This window comes from Helianthus annuus, chromosome 16 (genome assembly GCF_002127325.2).
Source record: "Helianthus annuus cultivar XRQ/B chromosome 16, HanXRQr2.0-SUNRISE, whole genome shotgun sequence".
Taxonomy (NCBI): Eukaryota; Viridiplantae; Streptophyta; class Magnoliopsida; order Asterales; family Asteraceae; genus Helianthus; species Helianthus annuus.
The window spans coordinates 68,058,020-68,078,248 of NC_035448.2; the positions used below are offsets into that span (position 1 = coordinate 68,058,020).

The following is a 20,229-nucleotide window of genomic DNA, read 5'->3' on the forward strand; positions in this document are numbered from 1 at the left end:
GCCCCACTATGGCCAGACTATGTTGTCTTAACTGTGCCCACGCTGGCGTCAAAGTTTAGCTAACGACGTTCCCCAGGAAACCATACCACCCGCTACCAGTGGCAGGGACTTGCACCGCCACAAGAGAGAATCTTTCTAGCATAACACACGGTGGACTAAAACTTGGGGTGGCTCGGGCTCGAACTCGACCTAAGGTCTGGGAGAACTAGCCTTCATTGCTGACACTAGTGGGGATTGAACCTGAGTCTCCAAGAAAAACCCAAGTCTTTTCAACCACTAGACCACGGATGTCAAATTTTAAATGATAAGTGACATGTTGAGTAACATATTAAGTATCAAAAATTTATCTAATGACAAGTTTGGTTTGGAGTTTTCAAGCAAATAAATGAATCAACATGAATGATCAGCAAACGTAGCACATTTGCTAAATAAAAACAGTGGTAGCAGTCGATACATGATCAAAAACACCATTTTAGGGCTGAAAAGTTCAAATGATCTCATCCTCATTTTCAGACTTTTGCAACCAATCTCTCTTTGGTATCATCTTTGATAAACTAGGGTGGGATGTATGTTAGGAGCCACCATTGAGATAGATTTATGGATTTATATATCCTTGTGGTAAAAGAAAGAACATCTTCAGTTATGATATAAACTGACTAATAAAGCACTAGTCTTAATCCTGGTGTTATAAATAATACCTCAAGTCATATGGAAAATGCCCAATGAATAGAAATGTCGAGAAGGCGTACAGTCGCTTATGAGCATCACGCTTGAACTTTTCTGTACTGCTTTATTTCATTAATGATTCCTTCAGTAAGAGCGTCAATGTCATTATTCTTCCCAAAAAACTTGATAAATTCCATGTTCGGGTCCATTAAGTACCTAAATAACACATTGTCAATTACCCATTTAAAAAAACCTCAACTTCAGATTTGCAAAATCATTTCAATTTTCAAGGATGATGAGACATCCTAACAGTTTAAAGTAAACAACTAACGTAATAACAATTGACAAGACTATTTTTTATCTTGAGATAATTATATACCCCCTTCAAAAGTACCCAATAAAAGGAAACATAGAAAGATATAATGGAATGGGTATATATGTAATTTAATGTATTTTGTACGGGTAATATGTATTATTAAATTCTTATGTAAATATGATATCATCCAACTTTTTTAATGTGTATATGAAAGCGCCCTTTTATCGTAAATGAATAAAACTAGAAGACTGGTCCGCACGCGTTGCGCCGCGGCCAACGAAATTGATATGTTATTGATCAAATTCACATTTACAATGTGTTAAAGATGTTTTTATCGGTTAAATCTGTATTACTATCTTATACAAATAAGTAATTCACCAAATAATCTCAATACAATTAATGGTATCATAATTACAAAGTTACATGACTTGTATCCATATAAATAACCTATCGTATTAAGCTCCCCGCGTTGCGGCGGGGGTGTAAAACCGTGACAAATGGCACCAATGCCACACTATAGCCAACGACCACCAACATTGAAGTTGCGCCGTCTTAACGTGGAAAAATTAGACCGACATATAAAAATAGAAAATAATAACTAACTCGATTTAGGACTCGCACGTTGTGACGAACTTATTAAACGGGAAAAAATCGACGACATAAACACACTGAACCACACACGTACGTTGCCCCATGTTAACTCGCAAAATTTAAAACGAAACGTATAGCAAAACGTAAAATCGTTGAACCACACACACATTGTGTCGTGTTAAGTCGCAAAATTTATATCTAAACGTAAAACGAAAAATTTTGCAAAATGTGAAAAACATAGGGGATCAAAGTTGAAAGTAAAAAGATCGTGAGGTTAAATTGGAAAAACTAAAACTTTAGGGTTAAAACTACAAAATCAAGTAGTTTTGGGTTTAAAGTGAAACATCAAATTTTTTTTTAAAAAAAAAAACCCAAACATGGGGTACAACACCACTAAGCATCATGTACAACATAACCATGAACAAAAAACTCATGTACAAACCCACTATTCAAGAACATCTTTCAAATTAATAGTATATAAATAAATAACAAACGTTTGATCCCATCAAAATAGGCTAACCGGGTATAAAATTCGCCACTAAGGTATTTACAATGGATACATCATTGCTAAGTATTGAAATAATATATTATTTTGGTAATCAGATTTATTTGTAAAAAGTTTATAGCTCTGTACAAAATGTGTTTTTGGTCAACCTGAACCGTTTTCAAAGTACCAAAAAGTAACTCATTTTAACCCATTACCCAACCAGCCTATTTTGTCACTTCTAAAATAAATAATACTTACATGATTATCGAGTGATCTACGAGATAATCTGAGCCTTCCTCCTCTGTTTTCATATAGTAGACTCGATAGGCACGCGCAGCCTTTTTTATCTCTTCTGGAGGACCAGTAAGTCCAATCAACTTTGGGTGGAACTCTGGAACATAAAAAAAAATATCAATATTAATATGTATGCAACTTTTCAAGTATGGACTTAACTCACACATGTAGCTTCAGTGTTCAGGAACTAATCTTCATACCTTTTACATACTCACCAACTTGCTCTACTGTGTCCCTCTCAGGATCAACTGAGATGAAAACCGGGACTATCTCGTAACCTGCCTTCGCCTCTGCAGATATTCAAATACGTATGTTTTATCATTCACGATACTCATACCATGTTTTAGCAAAACTGCATAATTTTGATGACAGATCCTAAAATACAAGTAAAATGGCTAAATTTGGCATTCAAAGTGTTGTTCATGTGTAGTGTAACTAACTACATAGATGACCATTTTGAACCCTTATGCTTACAAATGGGGGGTAAGGACCTGCCGACCTGGTACAAAATGTCCTTGACTTAAAAAACGTAGGAAACCGGGTCAAACGAACTCCGATTGAGCTCATTCCAGCAGCGTTGGAACCGACTCGTCGAAAACCTAACCTCTTAACCTTAAACCCTAAAGCTAAACCCTAATTCTAACCATAAAGCTAAACCCTAAGGCTAAACTGTTACATATGAAATGTAATTGAGTGGTATAGTTTTAAATAGTAGAGGGGGGTATATTGTAATTGTTGTAATTGAGGGGGTGAATATGGGAATTAGTTAGTTAAGCTGTTGAGATTAGGTTAAATAACTGTTGTAACTATTGTAATGATCATTCCGGTAATGAAAAGATTCTTCGTTCCCTCTCTTACGATTCTCATCAATTCTTACAGTAACATTGGTATCAGAACTAACGATCCTTATCGGAAGCTCAGATTCCGTTAAAAATAACAATTCCGATCAAGATTTTCGTTCGAAATCATCCTTGTTTCATCCAATTTCGCTCAAAATTGTTCGATTCATCATCAAATTACGTTCAATTCGATTCAGTAATTGATCATTGTTTGATCAATACCTTCAATTTGATTACGTCATTTCAATTCTTGAAACTGTTCTTTCCGGTTTCATTTTGACCTAATTGTGATATATGCCAACCAGACAACAAGGGATGGAGAAATTAGAGAAACTTTCACAGGCTAATTCGAGTTTGATTGAGAATCAACAAGCAATTTTGGATCAAAATTCGGAAGCTATAAGATTGTTGCAGATTAGTGTGACTTCGTTGGTGACTCGGATGGCTGAAATCAACAGTAAGTTGAGCAATGAAAGGGGAAATCATGGGGGTTCTGATCATCGATTGGTTCGCACGGGTAGATTAGATTTTCCCAAGTTCAACGGTGAGGAAGTGCAGGGGTGGATTATCCGTTGTAATCACTTCTTTGCAATAGATAAAACGCCGGAGAATGCAAAGGTTCACTATGCAGTCATTAATTTGGAAGGCGGCGTTGGAATGGCATCAGCGGTTTATTGACAGTCAAAATAGGGATATCGAAGAAATTACGTGGGATGAATATTCCAGATCTGCTATCACAAGGTTTTCTGAAAGGTTAAGTGAAGATGCTATGGAGGAACTAAAAAATCTAAATCAAACAGGTTTACTCTCTGATTACACTAAAGAATTTGATTCTTTACTCAATAAAGTTAAACTGAATGATGAATAAGTTGCTAGTCTTTATGTGGGAGGGTTGAAACCAGAGATTAGATGCTTAGTGAAAATTTTTAAACCAAGAACTATGAGGGATGCCATTGCTATGGCCAAACAGCAAAATGTAGTGTACAATACCTTGTTTGGTGATAAAGAGGTTAAAAGGAATAATGCAGTACAAGTGGCAGTAAATTCTAGTAGCAAAGGTGGGCCTATTGGTAGTAATAAAGCTTCAACAAGTTCCAGTAACAATTTGGCTTTACTACCTAGTCCTTCACCCAATAAGATGCTTAAGAATGTTAAAAAAGTCCCTGCTAGGGTAGCCGAAGAAAAAAGAGCTAAGGGGGAGTGTTTTTGGTGTAGTGAGAAGTATTCACCAACTCATAACTGCAAATTTAAACATTTGTATGTGTTAGAAATTCATGATGATGAGGATTGGGTAGAAAATGTAGAGGAAGAGTCTGTAGAAGATCAAGTAGCTGATGCCCAACTTTATGTTTATGCAATGACTGGGGTCACTTCTTTTTCTACATGAGGGTGATGGGTACTATTGGCACTAGACAGATTCATATCTTAATTGATTCTGGTTCTACCCATAACTTTGTCAACTCAAAATTAGCCATAAGAATGAATTGTCACACTAAGGAAGTTCCTTTGATGAAAGTGGTGGTTGCAAATGGGAAAGAGTTGGAATGCAATCAATTGTGTCATGATTTTCAGTGGCTGATGCAGGGAGTCTGGTTTAAGACAGATGTTTTATTGTTACCATTGGACAATTATGATATGGTGTTGGGTATCCAATGGTTACAATCATTGAACGATATTGTGTGGAACTTTAAGGAGCTTGCTATGCAGTTTAAAGTTGACTCTAAGGTGATTGAATTGAAAGGAATACATAGAATAGCATTTCTTTATGCTCTATGGAAAGATTTTCTTCTATGGTTCATAGGGATAATTCAGTGGCACAAATGCAGTTTTTCAGTATGCAAGAAAAGGTAAATGGGTCATTTCAACATCAGGCTACTGTAACCACTGTTCAAGAATCTGCAGAGATCACAGATCTTTTAAAACAGTATGATGATGTGTTTAAGGAGCCTACTTGTCTGCCACCAAACAGAAGCTGTAATCACAGAATTAAGTTGGTGGATGAATCAGTAACCATTAATCAAAGAGCTAACAGGTATCCTATGGGCCAAAAGGATATTATAGAAAAAATGGTTCAAGAAATGCTGGACATGGGTATTATCAGACATAGTGTCAGTTCTTTCGCTTCACCAGTTGTTTTGGTGAAGAAAAAAGATGGTTCTTGGAGGTTATGTGTGGACTATAGGAAACTGAATGATCAAACAGTTAAAAACAGATTTCCTATCCCACTCATAGAAGAGCTGTTGGAAGAATTAGGGGGCGCAGAAGTGTTTTCTAAACTGGACCTGAGATCCGGTTATCATCAAGTGAGGATGCATGAAGACGATATTCATAAGACTGCATTCCGAACACATCAGGGCCTATTTGAATTTCTGGTACTTCCATTTGGGTTAAGTAATCCTCCTGCAACGTTTCAAGGTGTGATGAATGTTGTATTTCAGAAGTTGTTGAGGAAAACAGTTCTTATATTTTTTGATGATGTTTTAGTTTTATAGCAAAAACATCAAACAGCGTGTGCATGATCTAAAGGAGGCCTTACAATTGTTTCGAGATAATCAGCTGTATGCCAAACGATCTAAATGCAGTTTTGTTGGTTCTAGTATTGAATATTTAGGCCATGTGATTTCCAGAGATGGTGTTTCAACTGACCCTACAAAAGTGGAAGTAGTGAAGAATTGGCCAACTCCTATTAGTGTTAAACAGTTGCGAGGTTTTTTGGGACTAACTGGTTATTATAGGAGATTTATATCTTCTTATGGCACAATTGCTAAGCCATTAACCAATTTACTTCAGAAAGATGCTTTCAAATGGAATGATGAAGCTCAAAAGGCATTTGAAGCGTTGAAATCAGCTATGTTACAAGCTCCAGTACTGGCATTACCTGATTGGACACAAGAATTTATTGTTGAGACTATGCAAGTTCTAAGGGATTAGGAGCTGTTTTAATGCAAGGCAAACACCCCATTGCATTTGTTAGTAAAGCATTATCACCCAAGCAGTGTGCTTTGTCTGTGTATGAAAAGGAGCTGTTAGCAATTTTATTGGCAGTGAAACATTGGCACCAGTATTTGATCCTTAAACACTTCATAATTAGCACGGATCAAAAGAGCTTAAAGCATTTGTTGGAGCAGAAAATCACAACACCACTGTAGCACACGTGGTTAAGCAAATTGATGGGGTATGACTATTATATTGTATACAAGAAGGGGGTGGAAAATACTGCAGCTGATGCTCTGTCGAGGGTGCATAGTTCCACTGTTTTTGTGATGGCAGTCTCTTCTTATGATCCATTGTTAGTAGACAAGATTAAAAATCATTGGCAGCAGGATGATCAAGCAAAAGAATTGATTGGAAGGTTGTCTAATGGAGAAGCTATTAAGCATATGTCGTGGAATGGTATTCTGTTGACCAGAAAGTCTAAGTTGTGGATTGGGAAAGATGACAATCTAAGGAACGAGATTTTGGATTTGTGTCATAACTCTTCTTTAGGGGGTCATTCTGGGGTTAAACCAACGTTACAGAGATTCAAATCTCTTTTCTATTGGAGAAGGGCTGATAAAGATATCAAAAAGTGGGTAAAAGGGTGTGAAGTTTGCTTAAAAGCTAAGTCCTTTACCTGTTCCACAATCTGTTTTCACAGACATTTCTATGGACTTCATCAGTGGATTGCCTAAGTCCGAAGGGAAAGATTGTATTTTGGTGGTGGTTGACAGGTTAACTAAATACGGGCACTTCATTCCATTAAAACATCCTTTTTCTGCTGTTCGAGTTGCACAAGTGGTGCTTGATAATGTTTTTAAACTGCATGGATGTCCTCTGAATATTGTTTCTGATAGAGACCCTATATTCATGAGTTCGTTTTGGAAAGAGTTATTAAAATTACAAGGCATTGAGCAAGCCCTATCCACTGCTTATCATCCGCAGTCGGATGGCAAGGCGGAAGTCTTGAACCGCTGTTTAGAAATTTATCTTAGATGCATGGTTATGCATGATCCGAAGACATGGGCTCAGTGGTTATCATTGGCTGAGTGGTGGTACAATACCACTTGGCATTCAGCCATCAAAATGACTCCGTTTAAGGCATTATATGGTGTAGATCCTCCTATCCACTTACCATATATCCATGGTTCTACTACTGTTGCAGCTTTGGATGAGTGGTTAAGTCAAAGGGATAACATGATTGCAAATATCAAACAGTCCTTGGAACGGGCCAGGAATAGGATGAAGCAGTTTGCTGACAATAGGAGAAGTGAACGAAGTTATGATATCGGAGATTGGGTATTTCTTAAAATTCAACCATATGTTCAAACTTCTCTAAGAGTGCATCGATATTCCAAATTATCTCAGAAGTATTTTGGTCCTTTAAAATTTTGAAAAAGGTGGGGGACTTTGCTTATACCTTGGAATTACCTGCAGATTCTCAGTTGCATCCCACCTTCCATGTGTCGTTATTAAAGAAAGCTCCTGGTCCTCCACTGCATCAAGTTGATATTCCAGCTAATAGCTTTGAAGAATTGCAGCCGTTGGCTATTCTTGAGAGGAAGATGGTAAAGAGTGGGAATAAGGCAGTGGTTAAATTCTTAGTTCAATGGGCTGATCTACCATTACATGATGCATCTTGGGAGCTGGCTACTGAGTTTGTCAAGAAGTATCCTAATTTTGATATTGATTCTTGAGGACAAGAACCTTTAAAGGGGGGAGATTTGTTACATATGAAATGTAATTGAGTGGTATAGTTTTAAATAGTAGAGGGGGGTATATTGTAATTGTTGTAATTGAGGGGGTGAATATGGGAATTAGTTAGTTAAGCTGTTGAGATTAGGTTAAGTAACTGTTGTAATGATCATTCTGGTAATGAAAAGATTCTTCGTTCCCTCTCTTACGATTCTCATCAATTCTTACCGTAACATAAACCCTGAAATTTAAAACTATCAACCCTAAACCCTAATGATAAACCTTAAAACTAAACCCTAAAAGTTTAAGTCTAAACCCTAAAAACTAAACCTATATATCTTTGAATAGGATTCGACAAGCCAGTTTCAATGCCGCTGGAATGAGGTCAATCGAAGTTCATTTGACCCAGTTTCCCTACGTTTCCTAGGTTAAGATCGTTTTGTATTTGGTCTTACCTCTACAAATGGGTCAATATGTATTCCCTAACAGATCAGAAAGTTAAACTCAAAAATTTAGTTCAAAACAAAACCGGTCAAAGCTGACCCAAAGGGTATTTTAATACACTAAACATCCTAAATCATATCATCCAAAAGTTCAATTATGACAGACTAATGATATACAAAGCACAAAGCTCAAAACTTTTAAACTACAGGTGCTCCGGACAAACACGACCTCTTCGGACTGTTTTTGAAAAATTACCCGTTTTGACAACCTACCCAACCCATCGATTTTTCTACCATGACATGCGATATTATCCCACAATACTTAACTTTGATCAGCATATATGACAGACTTACTTATTTTATCAATTGCAGCAGCAAGCTTTTGTAGCTCATCTGGGCAGATATCTGGGCAGTGAGTAAAACCAAAATATATCAAGGTCCATTTCCCCTTGAAGTCATTTTCAGTGACGGATCTCCCATTATGGTCAATAAGGTTAAATGGGCCCCCAATGGCTGCTTTACCAGCAGAAGGTCCTTGCTTCACTGCAGTTGAAGACGTATTTATATCTGCAGCATCATCCACACTACTCATTACAAACACATCTACATTTGACAGAAGCTCAAGAATAGGCTCAACAATCTATCAATGGTATTGAAAAGAAAACTACCAATGATAATAATGATAACGACAACAACAACAACAATAATCATAACATATTCACAATAATAAAGAGAAGCATGCTTATCTTTTTATCCATTGGTGTGTATTTCGCATCAAATATATGATAATAATGTACAGCTCAAACTGAACAGTTATATGTAACGCTGTAAGCTACAGTAAGAAAGAATAAAGAAAAAGGAAAAATCCCTGTTTATTAGAGCAATAAATATGTTGCCTGGACTACATATTCATGTTTGTATATAATGATTCTAAACAGGGCACCATCCCACATGGTATTCAATGTGATTAAAGTTACGACTTATGAATATCAACTGATATACTTTGAAAAATAAAGATAAAGCAAGCAAGTTGTTTCATTCGACATAAAAGCGGCAGAACCAAACTTCAGAATGTGTGGCATCACCTTTTATAAAAATTCCTAAAATTGCAGTTTTTTTATATTTTCGAACATAAAGTTAACTATAACCATTATTACGATGAGTATGCATATTAGTATTTCAAATAAGTAAAAAATAACATACTAATTAACTAAAATATGTCTCGACTCTTGAGCAAGTCTGTGACTTCTCTGTGGTATGTGAAGAGTACATGGTTGCCCAATAGCATCATAAGTTGAAAAAATCATTCCCACAAATAAAGAATGCCATAAATCTGAACATCATCTAACTGCATAAATTTTTTATTTCAAAATTATGGGGAAAGACGATTATTCTCAACTTTCGGCAGAAAGAATCAAACTGATCATTAAAAGTACTTATAATACATGAGGTTAAAATTGTTGTTTACAAAGCATTGGAGCGATAGCCAACAACTTTTTACGTCTGTAAAATGTTTGTAAAAACTATTAACAATGAATAAACGTTTTTGTGGATGGGAAGATTGAAAAAAATGTCACAGCTGTTAAGTTAGGGTTTGCGATAAAGTCTGGACCAATAAAAGTGTTTATAAAATTCGGTTTCAGATTAGAATAGTTTAAGGTTTCTAATACATAAGAAACCGAACTTAATGTCCAATTAAGAAACTTCAATCAATAAGAAGCGTAAAAACTGCAACGTTAGTATTTGTAGAAAACTTTTATGCAATACAAAAGAATAGATATTCAAAAATAACCAAGTGCAAACCTAACTAATTATTTTTTTATCAATACAACAATAAATGAAAAAATTTCTATAGTGTTGAGCTTACATAGTTACATTAGGGGGTTGTTTGTTTAGCTCTTAATGAGGCTCTTAATGATGCAGACACCTTACTGGTTCAGCACTTAATGGTTCAGCAGTCAATAGCGGTGCTATAGCGGTGTTATAGCGGTGCTATAGCGGTTAGCGGACCTCAGGGTGTGTAGCGGTCCAAATAGCGGTGGCCTATAGCGGTTCCGCTATTAGTGGCGCTAAAAAAAATACCGCTACAGCGGTGCTATAGCGGTGGCCTATAGCGGTTATAGCAGTAACGGTGTTTGATTGTGTTAATTCTTAAATTAAATACTTCAGAGTTACTATTAGTATTTGATTTGCAACAGGTTTTTGATAATGGAATGATATTACTATTAATTTTGCTATTACTATTAATATTTTTCAAAGATATATTTATATATATATAAAAATACATAAATCATGCATGGTATAAAAATTACCGCTATATCACCGCTATAACCTATATATCATGTAGCGGACCTTGACCGCTATTCGATTTTAGACCGCTTTAACTGCATAGGTTCAGACTGTTCGTTTCACAAGCAGATGTCTAAATGATTCAGACATTTGCCTCTGAATGGTTAAGTATTATACTAAGTCTGAATGGTTAAGACCTCTTATCTAAATTAGTCAGACATTTGCCTCTGAACGGTTAAGCATTATACTATCTCTTAATGGTTCAGACATCTTACTAGTTCAGCACTTAATGGTTCAGACCTTTTACTAGTTCAGCACTTACCCATTCAGAAGTTGTCAAACAACCCCTAAGTTGAGATACTACCAAGTACCAACAAAAAGTTGTCAGTTCAACGTTTCAAAGGTCTGTAATTACTAATTAATACATAAGGGATGTCTTATTAAGCATGACTATGTTAAATTTCCTTTGTAGTAATCGGTGTGGGTTCACTTTCTTGTGAATTTATGTTAATTTTATATTTCCAAATATAATAACAAAAGTTTGTTGAATCATAGACAACTATAGATTGATACTTGCAATACAAGAATAGTAATTTAAGTTTAGTAAAATATAACAAGAGTCTAATGCTCTATCTAATTAACCCTAAAACTATACAAATATCCTACTCACCGTAGTTATCTACCTTCTATATGGCGTTTCTTTTCCTGATCATAGTAGAAGATAACCCCTGCTCCAGTGGCAACCAGCAAAAGAAAGCTCAACCAAGATATCGGCTGTAGATGATTACAGTGTCAGTTATAAACTGTACTCATGTTAAACCATTCATTCAAATGCATAAGAACATTGATAAACAAGGTTAAACAAACCCTATAAAAAATCATCTTGTATTTATATAATGTTTATGATCATCCAATTTGTTTCCAGCACAAAACTGAAGACATGTAAGCTATTAAAAACAATAATCCCCTAACATCACAAAAGCAGTTTCTAAACTACTACCAAAATAAACAAAAAAAATCAGGGAAAAAAAGTACCCCGCCGCGAACAGATTTTCCTTGATCTGAAGTATTACGCGAATCATCCGAGTGATGAGACCTAGAATCAGATGCGGTTTCTTTCAACGATGAATCAGGTTGAGCGTTAGCAGTACTAGCAGACGCATTAGCGTTTGTAGATAGAAACCTAGGGAGCTTTGGAAATGATCCTAAATCCTGCAAAATTCAACGATTATTTTAACATGATTTTATGACATGATTAGACAGATTAAGGACGAACCAATTGATGGAGAGGTCGGTGGACAGGAATTGGATTGGAGTAGTGAGGTGTTGTTATACGAGATGAAGTGTAAGAGGAGAAGAGGCGGTGCGCGCGACGGAGATGGGCGGTTTTTGAAAGCACGGCGGCCATGGCGGTGGTTACTGAGTAGGCGAGAAGTGGTGATGGTGTGTGCCCCTGGTTTTGTGTTTTTATCGAGATTTTTAGAACGGGCTCGTCTCCTAATTCCGTTGTCGACGTATTATATTGCAAAATTTTGTTTCAACAGCTTAAATGCAAATATGAAAATTGGTCATGACAATTTACTTGGGGTGGAACGTTGAAGTATGTAACCAATTGAAGGGGTTTTCTATTGGCATATCTCCTGTCTATTCGTATATTTTTTCAATTCAACACGAATCGTATAGGCCTATGCGATGTGTATTGAAATAAAGTAAAAGACATGACAGACTGACAGGTGCAAGTTATGTCTGGCGACGGGGTTGATACGCATCGTATAGGCCTTTACGATGCGTATCAAGACACTGATTTTTTGAAATTTATTTTTTGTTGTGTTGTGTTGTGTCGAATGCAAACCCGAGAAACGAAAGGGATTTTGAGCAGTTGGTCGATGACATGATAGATAAAGATCTTGACACGATCATATCCATTTTCAAGTATTAAACTAGATAGTCCAAGATGAAATATATTAAAACCATTGAAGCACACCAGTCTACAATGTGTTATGGTGAGATTTTTCAAGCTTGCACAGTGGGAGAAAAGACTAGCACCCCTGTCAATATTGTCATAATGCAATGAGACATAACTGAGAGGATTGGAGGATAACGCAAACAAGTTCTCCACAGTTTGTTATTCATATCTCTATTCAGTCATCTTTCAAAACAACAACACACGATAAGTTTAAACTTTATAATGTGTGATTTGACCAGGAAAGGATTGGAGGTGATTTATACTTTTAATAAGTTGTCACAGTTGTCAAATTCGTTGCGTGCATTCATATTGTTTAGACAACAACAGATAATAAACGGATTGTTGGACTTCTTGTTCCAAATGCAGTTGTAGGATCCGTACTTAAAGGTCTCTCTAAAATATGCAACCGAGACCGTCTTGTTAATTTTAATGAAGCAATGAAGATTGAATGTGCAAACCACAACCGTTTTTTACTATGGAAACGGTGGCTATGCGAAATACAGACCGCAATCGTTTGTGACTATGGGAAACACTAGCAAAAGAAACAAATATTTTTAGAGAAGCATTGGGATTCAAGGGTTTAGTTAGAAACATCTTAACACGATATAATTACAAAACTGTTTGTCGGGCTTCCAATGCTCACACAGGGTGATAAACAACGCTGATATGAACACATACCAACTGATTCAGATTTAAACAATGCACGCCTCTATTCATCTTTTTTACTCTTTTCTTCGATTTCAACAAATCTTTTCAATAATCAGTACGCAACAAATTTTTGTGTAGTTATTCGGAATGTTTCGGATCATCATAGAAGACGAAACTTCAGCAACCATTTTTCCTTTTCCTTCAATTTCGAGAACATTCTCCGTAACATGAAGACGTGTCAGGTTCTTCTGCTAGTGGTTTATGTATTGAACCGAGAATATGATGTTCACGGTGCAAAGAGACTGCCTTGTTAATATTAATGAAGCAATGAAGATTGAATCTGCAAACCACAACCGTATTTTACTACCGAAACGGTGGTTATGCGAAATATAAACCGTAATCGTTTGTGACTATGGGAAACACAAGTTTTCTTTTTGAGCTTGATGGATGTCAGTTATCTCAACGCTTCTCCTTACATAACTGATCTGGAATTGGAGAACCGTTGTGTATTTGCTTACTGATCTAGAATTGGAGAACCGTTGTGTATCTGAATCAGGTTTTCAAACAAACGCTACTAAAGATGAGTTGGTATTGAACCAAGAATATGAAGATCACGGTGCAGACACGTGGGAAGAAAGTCATTAGACTGCCGCATATGAAGTCAAATGTGATCAAACTTGGACATCATACGTAAATCTTGAAGTAAATATGTGGTTCCCAATTTGCGGAACATAATCCCAGATTGTCTAGAGAAGCGTGTTTATCATGTGTCATATGGACATATGGTAACAAGAGTATGTTGTTCCAAGATCAATTCCAATTGCAGTTTTTTCAACTCTCCTGTTCCAAATGCAGCTGATGAAACCGGAGCTGTTATCTCGGTTGTTTAGTACTTTCGTGATAAATACAATGTTCATCTTCGTTATCCTTTGCTTTCTGTAATTCAAGCATGCACGGATGCTAAACGTACTGTTATTACATCCGAGACGATTCAAGTGAGCCCTATGAAGCAAGTGTCGGTATATTCAATTGAGAGGAATCATTGCATTACATCCCTGTTGAAAAACAGAATCGATAAATTTAGGGAAAATGGGGTTGAAAGATGATAGCCCAACAGTGGAGGATCTCATTCTACAGCTTCGATAAATTCATGGGTATTCTCAAATAATGTTTCCTAGATGTTCGAAGACCGACAAATGTCCAAAGTGCTGCTTCTTCGTTCGCGTGACGGAAAGCTACCACGTGACAGGAAGCTACCTTGCAAAATTAAAAAATTAAATCGACACCTTCAATACGCATCATATAGGCCTATACGACGCGTATTACTTTTTGGTAAGGGGACATTGTCAGCCTTTGACAGACATAGAAGTTTGAACCCACCTCAATACGCATCGTATAGGCGTATATGATGCGTATTGAGGGTGTCGATTTAATCCCCCAAGGTGTGCCAATAATACGACCCTTGAAGAATCTAATGGGCTGCAATAAAGTTTATTGGGCTGTAAGACCCGTTTCAATAAATCAAGATTTTAATATTAAACAACGCATTTTATATGAAAATGCGTCTTTACAAAAACTTTATTCAGTTAACGATCATACATGATTAAAGTATTCATGTTAACTTTCCCACTAGTTTAAAACATTCAAAATGTAGTATTAAGTGTTTGCAAGATTCAGATTAACTAAAACAAAATAGATCATTGCGGAAGCTTCAAAAGATGAGTGTTCGGTTCTTGATACTTGCTTGATCTTCATCCGAGCGTTTACTACTATCACCTGAATTCAAAACCAACATGAAAGTTAGTTTTGATAACTTAAAAATGTATTAAAACAAGTCCCATGAGTTAAATAAACATAATTCAAACAAATTGCAGCAATTAGGGCCCTCGCGGGCCGCGACCAATGTCGCGTGACGCGACGATGTCCCCGGGTTGGTCTCGCGCGACACGACCCTCTGTTTTCGACAGAAAGGTTGGGTTTTTGATGTTGCAAATGCCCAGCTCGTAATTCTTAGCCATTATCAACTTGAAACATTCATAACTTTTGATTTACTAACCCGTTTCGCGTGATTCTTTTTCCTACATGTCCGTAATTTAAATACGGAACCGTTTACCATCATTATTTGCATAAAAATCCGACTTATAAGTTGATAGCATATAAATCCCCTTTTCTATTATTCGACCCGTCTAGTTACTATGTCATACCATGCATTATTCATCACTATTGATTTCTAAACATAAATTCCCATTCCCCGGGCTTGTCAACATTGGCGTTTCACTTTCATCCATGGTTTACGCCTTCATAATTCACATTTCGACGAGTGACTTTCAAGTCACTTCAACATTACCAATTTAAACATTGTTTTGACCCGTTTGGTTGTCTAATGGAAACCACCATTTCAATGACATACCAAACTTACTCTAATCAATATTTTGACCCGTTTTGTTTGTCTAGTGAACTTCATCACTTCAACAACATACCAAATTCACTTATAAAGCTAATTCAAAGTCAACTAATTACAATCAATATTCAAGCATAATGTAACGAAACCATAGTTACGTACCTTTAAAGCTTTCCTTTCAAGCGCGTATCCAATCCGGCTTGTCCGCTTAAAGACTCGGTTTCCTTGCCTATAGAGTTCACCCAACAACTTGTTTAGAACTCTAATTATATCATATAACGCATAATTCGTCATAACATTTAAATATGCGTTTTTATTCAAAATTTCAACACTTCGTTTTCATTTAGGCATTTTAACAAACACCTAATGGGCATAATCTTACATAATCATTATCAAGTTCATCACTAGTTCTTTTTGCCAATTTTAAACATCATTTTCAATTTCAAATGTCTAGTTTACACATCGATATCTAGACTTACTTCCCGGAGCTCCAATAACACTAGTTTGATAGTCATAATTCTAATGTTCATCACGTTTCTACAAAACCATTTAACACATAAATGGAAGATTATGAATTTCATAATTTGATTACCAATTCAACAAGCTATTGACTAGGGTTTACTCCTAGATATGATTTCATTCTAATTTCATCCAAACATCAAACATTCAAGCTCAAATTTCGATTTCTTATGTTCATCAAAATTTCAAGATGTAACTAGAAGATAAAATTCAACATACCTTGTGATCCCTTCACTAAGGTGATCACTAATCTGAGCTTGGATTTCGATTTGGATTTGATTTGGCTACTTAATTGATCAATTTTTGCAAGTTAGGGTCAGGTTGGAGGAACCCTTGTTTGCCCCTGTGCTTTCTACGACCAGAACACACACTTAGTGTGTGTGTTTTGGGTTTTATGTTTTATTTATTAAAAATCATTTTCAGTTTTTGTCTCTTTTGGCCCCTCAACTTTCCTCAAGTTTTATATAGTGTGTTTTAACCAAGTTTCCCTATTACTACAAGACTTGTGATTAACTAGGTTATTTATTCTTAGTTACTTTATCTTGTTTATAACCAACATTTAATTTATAATATAAAATTTTATATTTTCGGGGTGTTACATGGGCTTTGTGGGTCTAAGCATTATTATTTGATGTGTTAAAGTGAGATGTGACGGGAGCGATAAATCATATTACGATACTCGTTTTTTATACTTTTCTTATTCATATAATATTGAGTGAATTGCAAATTTTGTCCTTTATCAATATATCTAATTTCAGACGTTGTCATTTGTCTTTAAATTTGACGAGTTTTGTACTTATTGTCACACCCCCAAAATACCACATGCGGAAACTCCGCGGGACGTGTGACGTACCAAGATCCAAGCCACCAATCACATTGAACCAATAATAAATATTTAAATAAAACATTCAAATCATGGCATAAGATAAATCCAAGTCATAAGTTAAAACCAAGGAAAACGTTCAACGGAAGCATATAGTAAATTGTTAAACAACTGTTTCAAAATAAGTGTTCAAAACCAATGTATCAAATATCCAAGAGTCTCGATCCATGACCACTCCAGCACTCCCAGATAGCAAGTCCATAATCAGAAACCTAACGACCTGCAAGCATGCAGACAAGTGTGTCAGACGACGCTGGTGAGTTCAAAGTTTTGTTAACGAGTTTAGTTACCAGATATGTGTATAGAACAGTTCAACGATTTGATTTGATGTTGTTATTAACTTGATTACCCCAATGGCCACAAGATGTATTTGCCCAACCCCAATGTCTCTATCAAAACATTGGTCATGCTTTAAGGTAATTAGTTCACGCTCGTCCTCCCCAGTACGGTGTGAGGGTGCCAAACCTAATAGCGCTATAACTAATAACCTCGTTGCCTCCCCGACAACTATCGGTAGATGTAAGGGGTCTTATATGATAGAAATGAGTATAATAACAAACATCCCAATAACTTGACATTCCTCCCCGGAACGTTACCCGATATCCCTCCCTGGGATGCATGCTTGGAAAAAGAGTAGTGAACTCACCTTGATTTGCTCGGTTTGGTTAATTACTTGTTCACACTTAAACAGTCACAGCCTACGGTATTCGTGTATGCAATGTCAGTTTACATTCACAACACTCACATATAATTGACAGTATACATTTCACACTGTGATTTTCGAATAGTACTTATCAGTTACGTTCACCCACATAATCCACTTCACATGTATGTTTCAGATCAACATATAACCGTCAAACGTATTACTCCTGACAACCCATTCTTTCTCAGTCAGTATCAATCATAATTGACATACAGTTAATAGATTTTCACCAACAATTATCATTCGTAGTCACCTACTGTTCATGCACTACCTCTCCGACGAAACCCCCTTTATGACGAAACATCATGGGTTTCATCAAGTTGAGATGTGATGAAAGTATACAAGTTTCGTCGGGTATCTAGTGACGAAAGCGGCCATGTTTCGTCGAGTAGATATGCGACGAAAGTTATCATGTTTCGTTGCTAACTCTAACAGACGGTTACTAACTCATGTGATGCCAACAGTTTGACGGTTTCCTACATTCAGATCCTCTAATACTTTTAGCCATGAACATGTACCATGAAGATGAACAATCATTAACCTAATCATACACAACCCTAAACAATCATTGTGCCTAATGTCACAGATCCCGATTATTCGGTGATTTTGTGCACAGATAAGATCGTACTCATAAGGCAACAGATTCATCAATCACACAGTAATCTTGACTAAATACAAAACATCAAATCTTTATCATTCACGTTCCAATCTATCGGTTTAACACTAAGATATCAGGGCCCTAATTAACACAACATACTATTACAATTTCTAACACAAATCCCTACATTCAAAATAGATCAAAGACACATATAACAATCGTTAAACATCAATCACAGACAACATGTGACAATTATCAAACAATACGTAGTGGGATACTAACCGATCGTTGGGGCGATTACGAGAGTGCACGGAGACATTTAGATAAAGATGAGTGTTGCCGCGAGTTCAAGGAGAGAGCTAGGGTTTGGTAACAATAGACTTACATAACTGTGTGAACACAAAAGATATACTAAGTCACTACTGGGCCTCAACTGGGCTGAAGGCCCCTACGGCGAAACCCCCTGGTTTCGTCGATCAGGATCATAGTGAAACTCTCTTGATTCGTCGAGGTGTGTTATGACGAAACCTAGGGGTTTCGTCGGGTGGGTGTTGTGGCGGAACTCTTAAGTTTTGTCATATATGGTTTTAATTTAAAACAACAGTTTAATTCGTTCATTCACCGAACATAACAATTCAATAATAAACACAACTCTTATTCTTTCAAATAGTAACACATCACATAACACAAGACACTTTATCAAAATAGAACTGTCACACAGTGGATACATAAATGAAGGGACTTGAAATCTCGGGTTGTCACATCATCCCCAACTTGAAAGAAATTTCATCCCGAAATTTGATAAGCAATCCCCAAAACAGCAAGACGTTAACTCATGATGACTAGGATGATTATGGATTTTCCGTGGGTACCACATCATCCCCAACTTGAATGGGAATTTCGTCCCGAAATTCACTAGTTGCATTAGATTTAGATTTGCCAGGCTTAGACTTGTCCTCGAGGAATAAGTGTGGGTACTTAAGCTTCATCTGATCCTCGCGTTCCCACATGAACTCCGGTCCACGTCTTGAGTTCCAACGAACTCTCACAATTTGAATATGGCTGTTCTTACGGACCTTGACCTCCCGGTCCATAATTTCTATTGGTTCTTCGATAAACTGCAACTTGTCATCAATTTTCAGCTCTTGAAATGGTACAACCAGTGTTTCATCAAACAAACACTTCTTTAGTTGCAAAACATGAAACACATCATGCACGTTACCCAACTCAGCAGGCAACTCGAGTTTGTAGGCCACTTTACCAATCTTTTCTAAAATCTTGAATGTCCCAACATAACGGGGATTAAGCTTGCTGCGCTTCCCAAAGCATACTACACCCTTCCAGGGTGAGACTTTCAACATGACACAATCATTAACTTCAAACTCCAAAGGTTTCCTACGCTTATCAGCGTAGCTTTTTTGACGGTCGCGCGCTGCTGCCATCCTGTTCCTGATCTGAACAATCTTTTCTGAAGTTTCCAACACAAGTTCAGGGCCTGTGACCTGGTTGTCACCCACCTCAGCCCAATAGAGAGGTGAACGACACTTTTGTCCGTACAATGTTTCGAATGGAGCCACCTGAATGTTGGTACGGTAGCTGTTGTTGTAAGAAAACTCTACCAGCGGCAAGTATTTCTCCCAACCCTTGCCAAAATCAATCACGCATGCTTGTAACATATCCTCAAGTGTTTGGATGGTTCACTCACTTTGACCATCCGTCTGCGGGTGATAAGCAGTGCTCATATCGAGACGCGAGCCGAACAATTTGTGCATCGACTGCCACAAATCTGAAATAAAACGCGGGTCATGGTCAGAAATAATGGATGTTGGCACCCCATGCCTAGAAACCACCTCTTTAAGGTAGACAGCAGCTAGTTGCGAGAACTTATCCGTTTCCTTGATTGCTAGAAAGTGTG

General features: G+C 36.8%; 1 protein-coding gene across 2 annotated transcripts; it reads right to left on the reverse strand.

Moving 5' to 3' along the window:
- Nucleotides 1–333: 333 nt before the first annotated feature.
- On the reverse strand, nt 334–12,116 carry LOC110915752 (protein SCO1 homolog 1, mitochondrial). Of its 2 annotated transcripts, XR_002579206.2 has the most exons (8): nt 11,873–12,116; nt 11,632–11,808; nt 11,280–11,370; nt 8,662–8,874; nt 2,555–2,644; nt 2,319–2,451; nt 699–882; nt 334–612 (listed from the first exon to the last, which is right to left on the reverse strand). XR_002579206.2 is itself a non-coding variant. In XM_022160507.2 (7 exons), exons 1-7 carry the CDS (start codon nt 12,002–12,004, stop codon nt 765–767), a joined length of 954 nt encoding a protein of 317 aa, XP_022016199.1. In that variant the 5' UTR covers nt 12,005–12,116; the 3' UTR covers nt 334–764. The 2 variants fall into 2 exon arrangements, 1 of the variants encoding a protein (XP_022016199.1); XM_022160507.2 differs by having other exon boundaries at nt 334–882.
- Nucleotides 12,117–20,229: the final 8,113 nt, after the last annotated feature.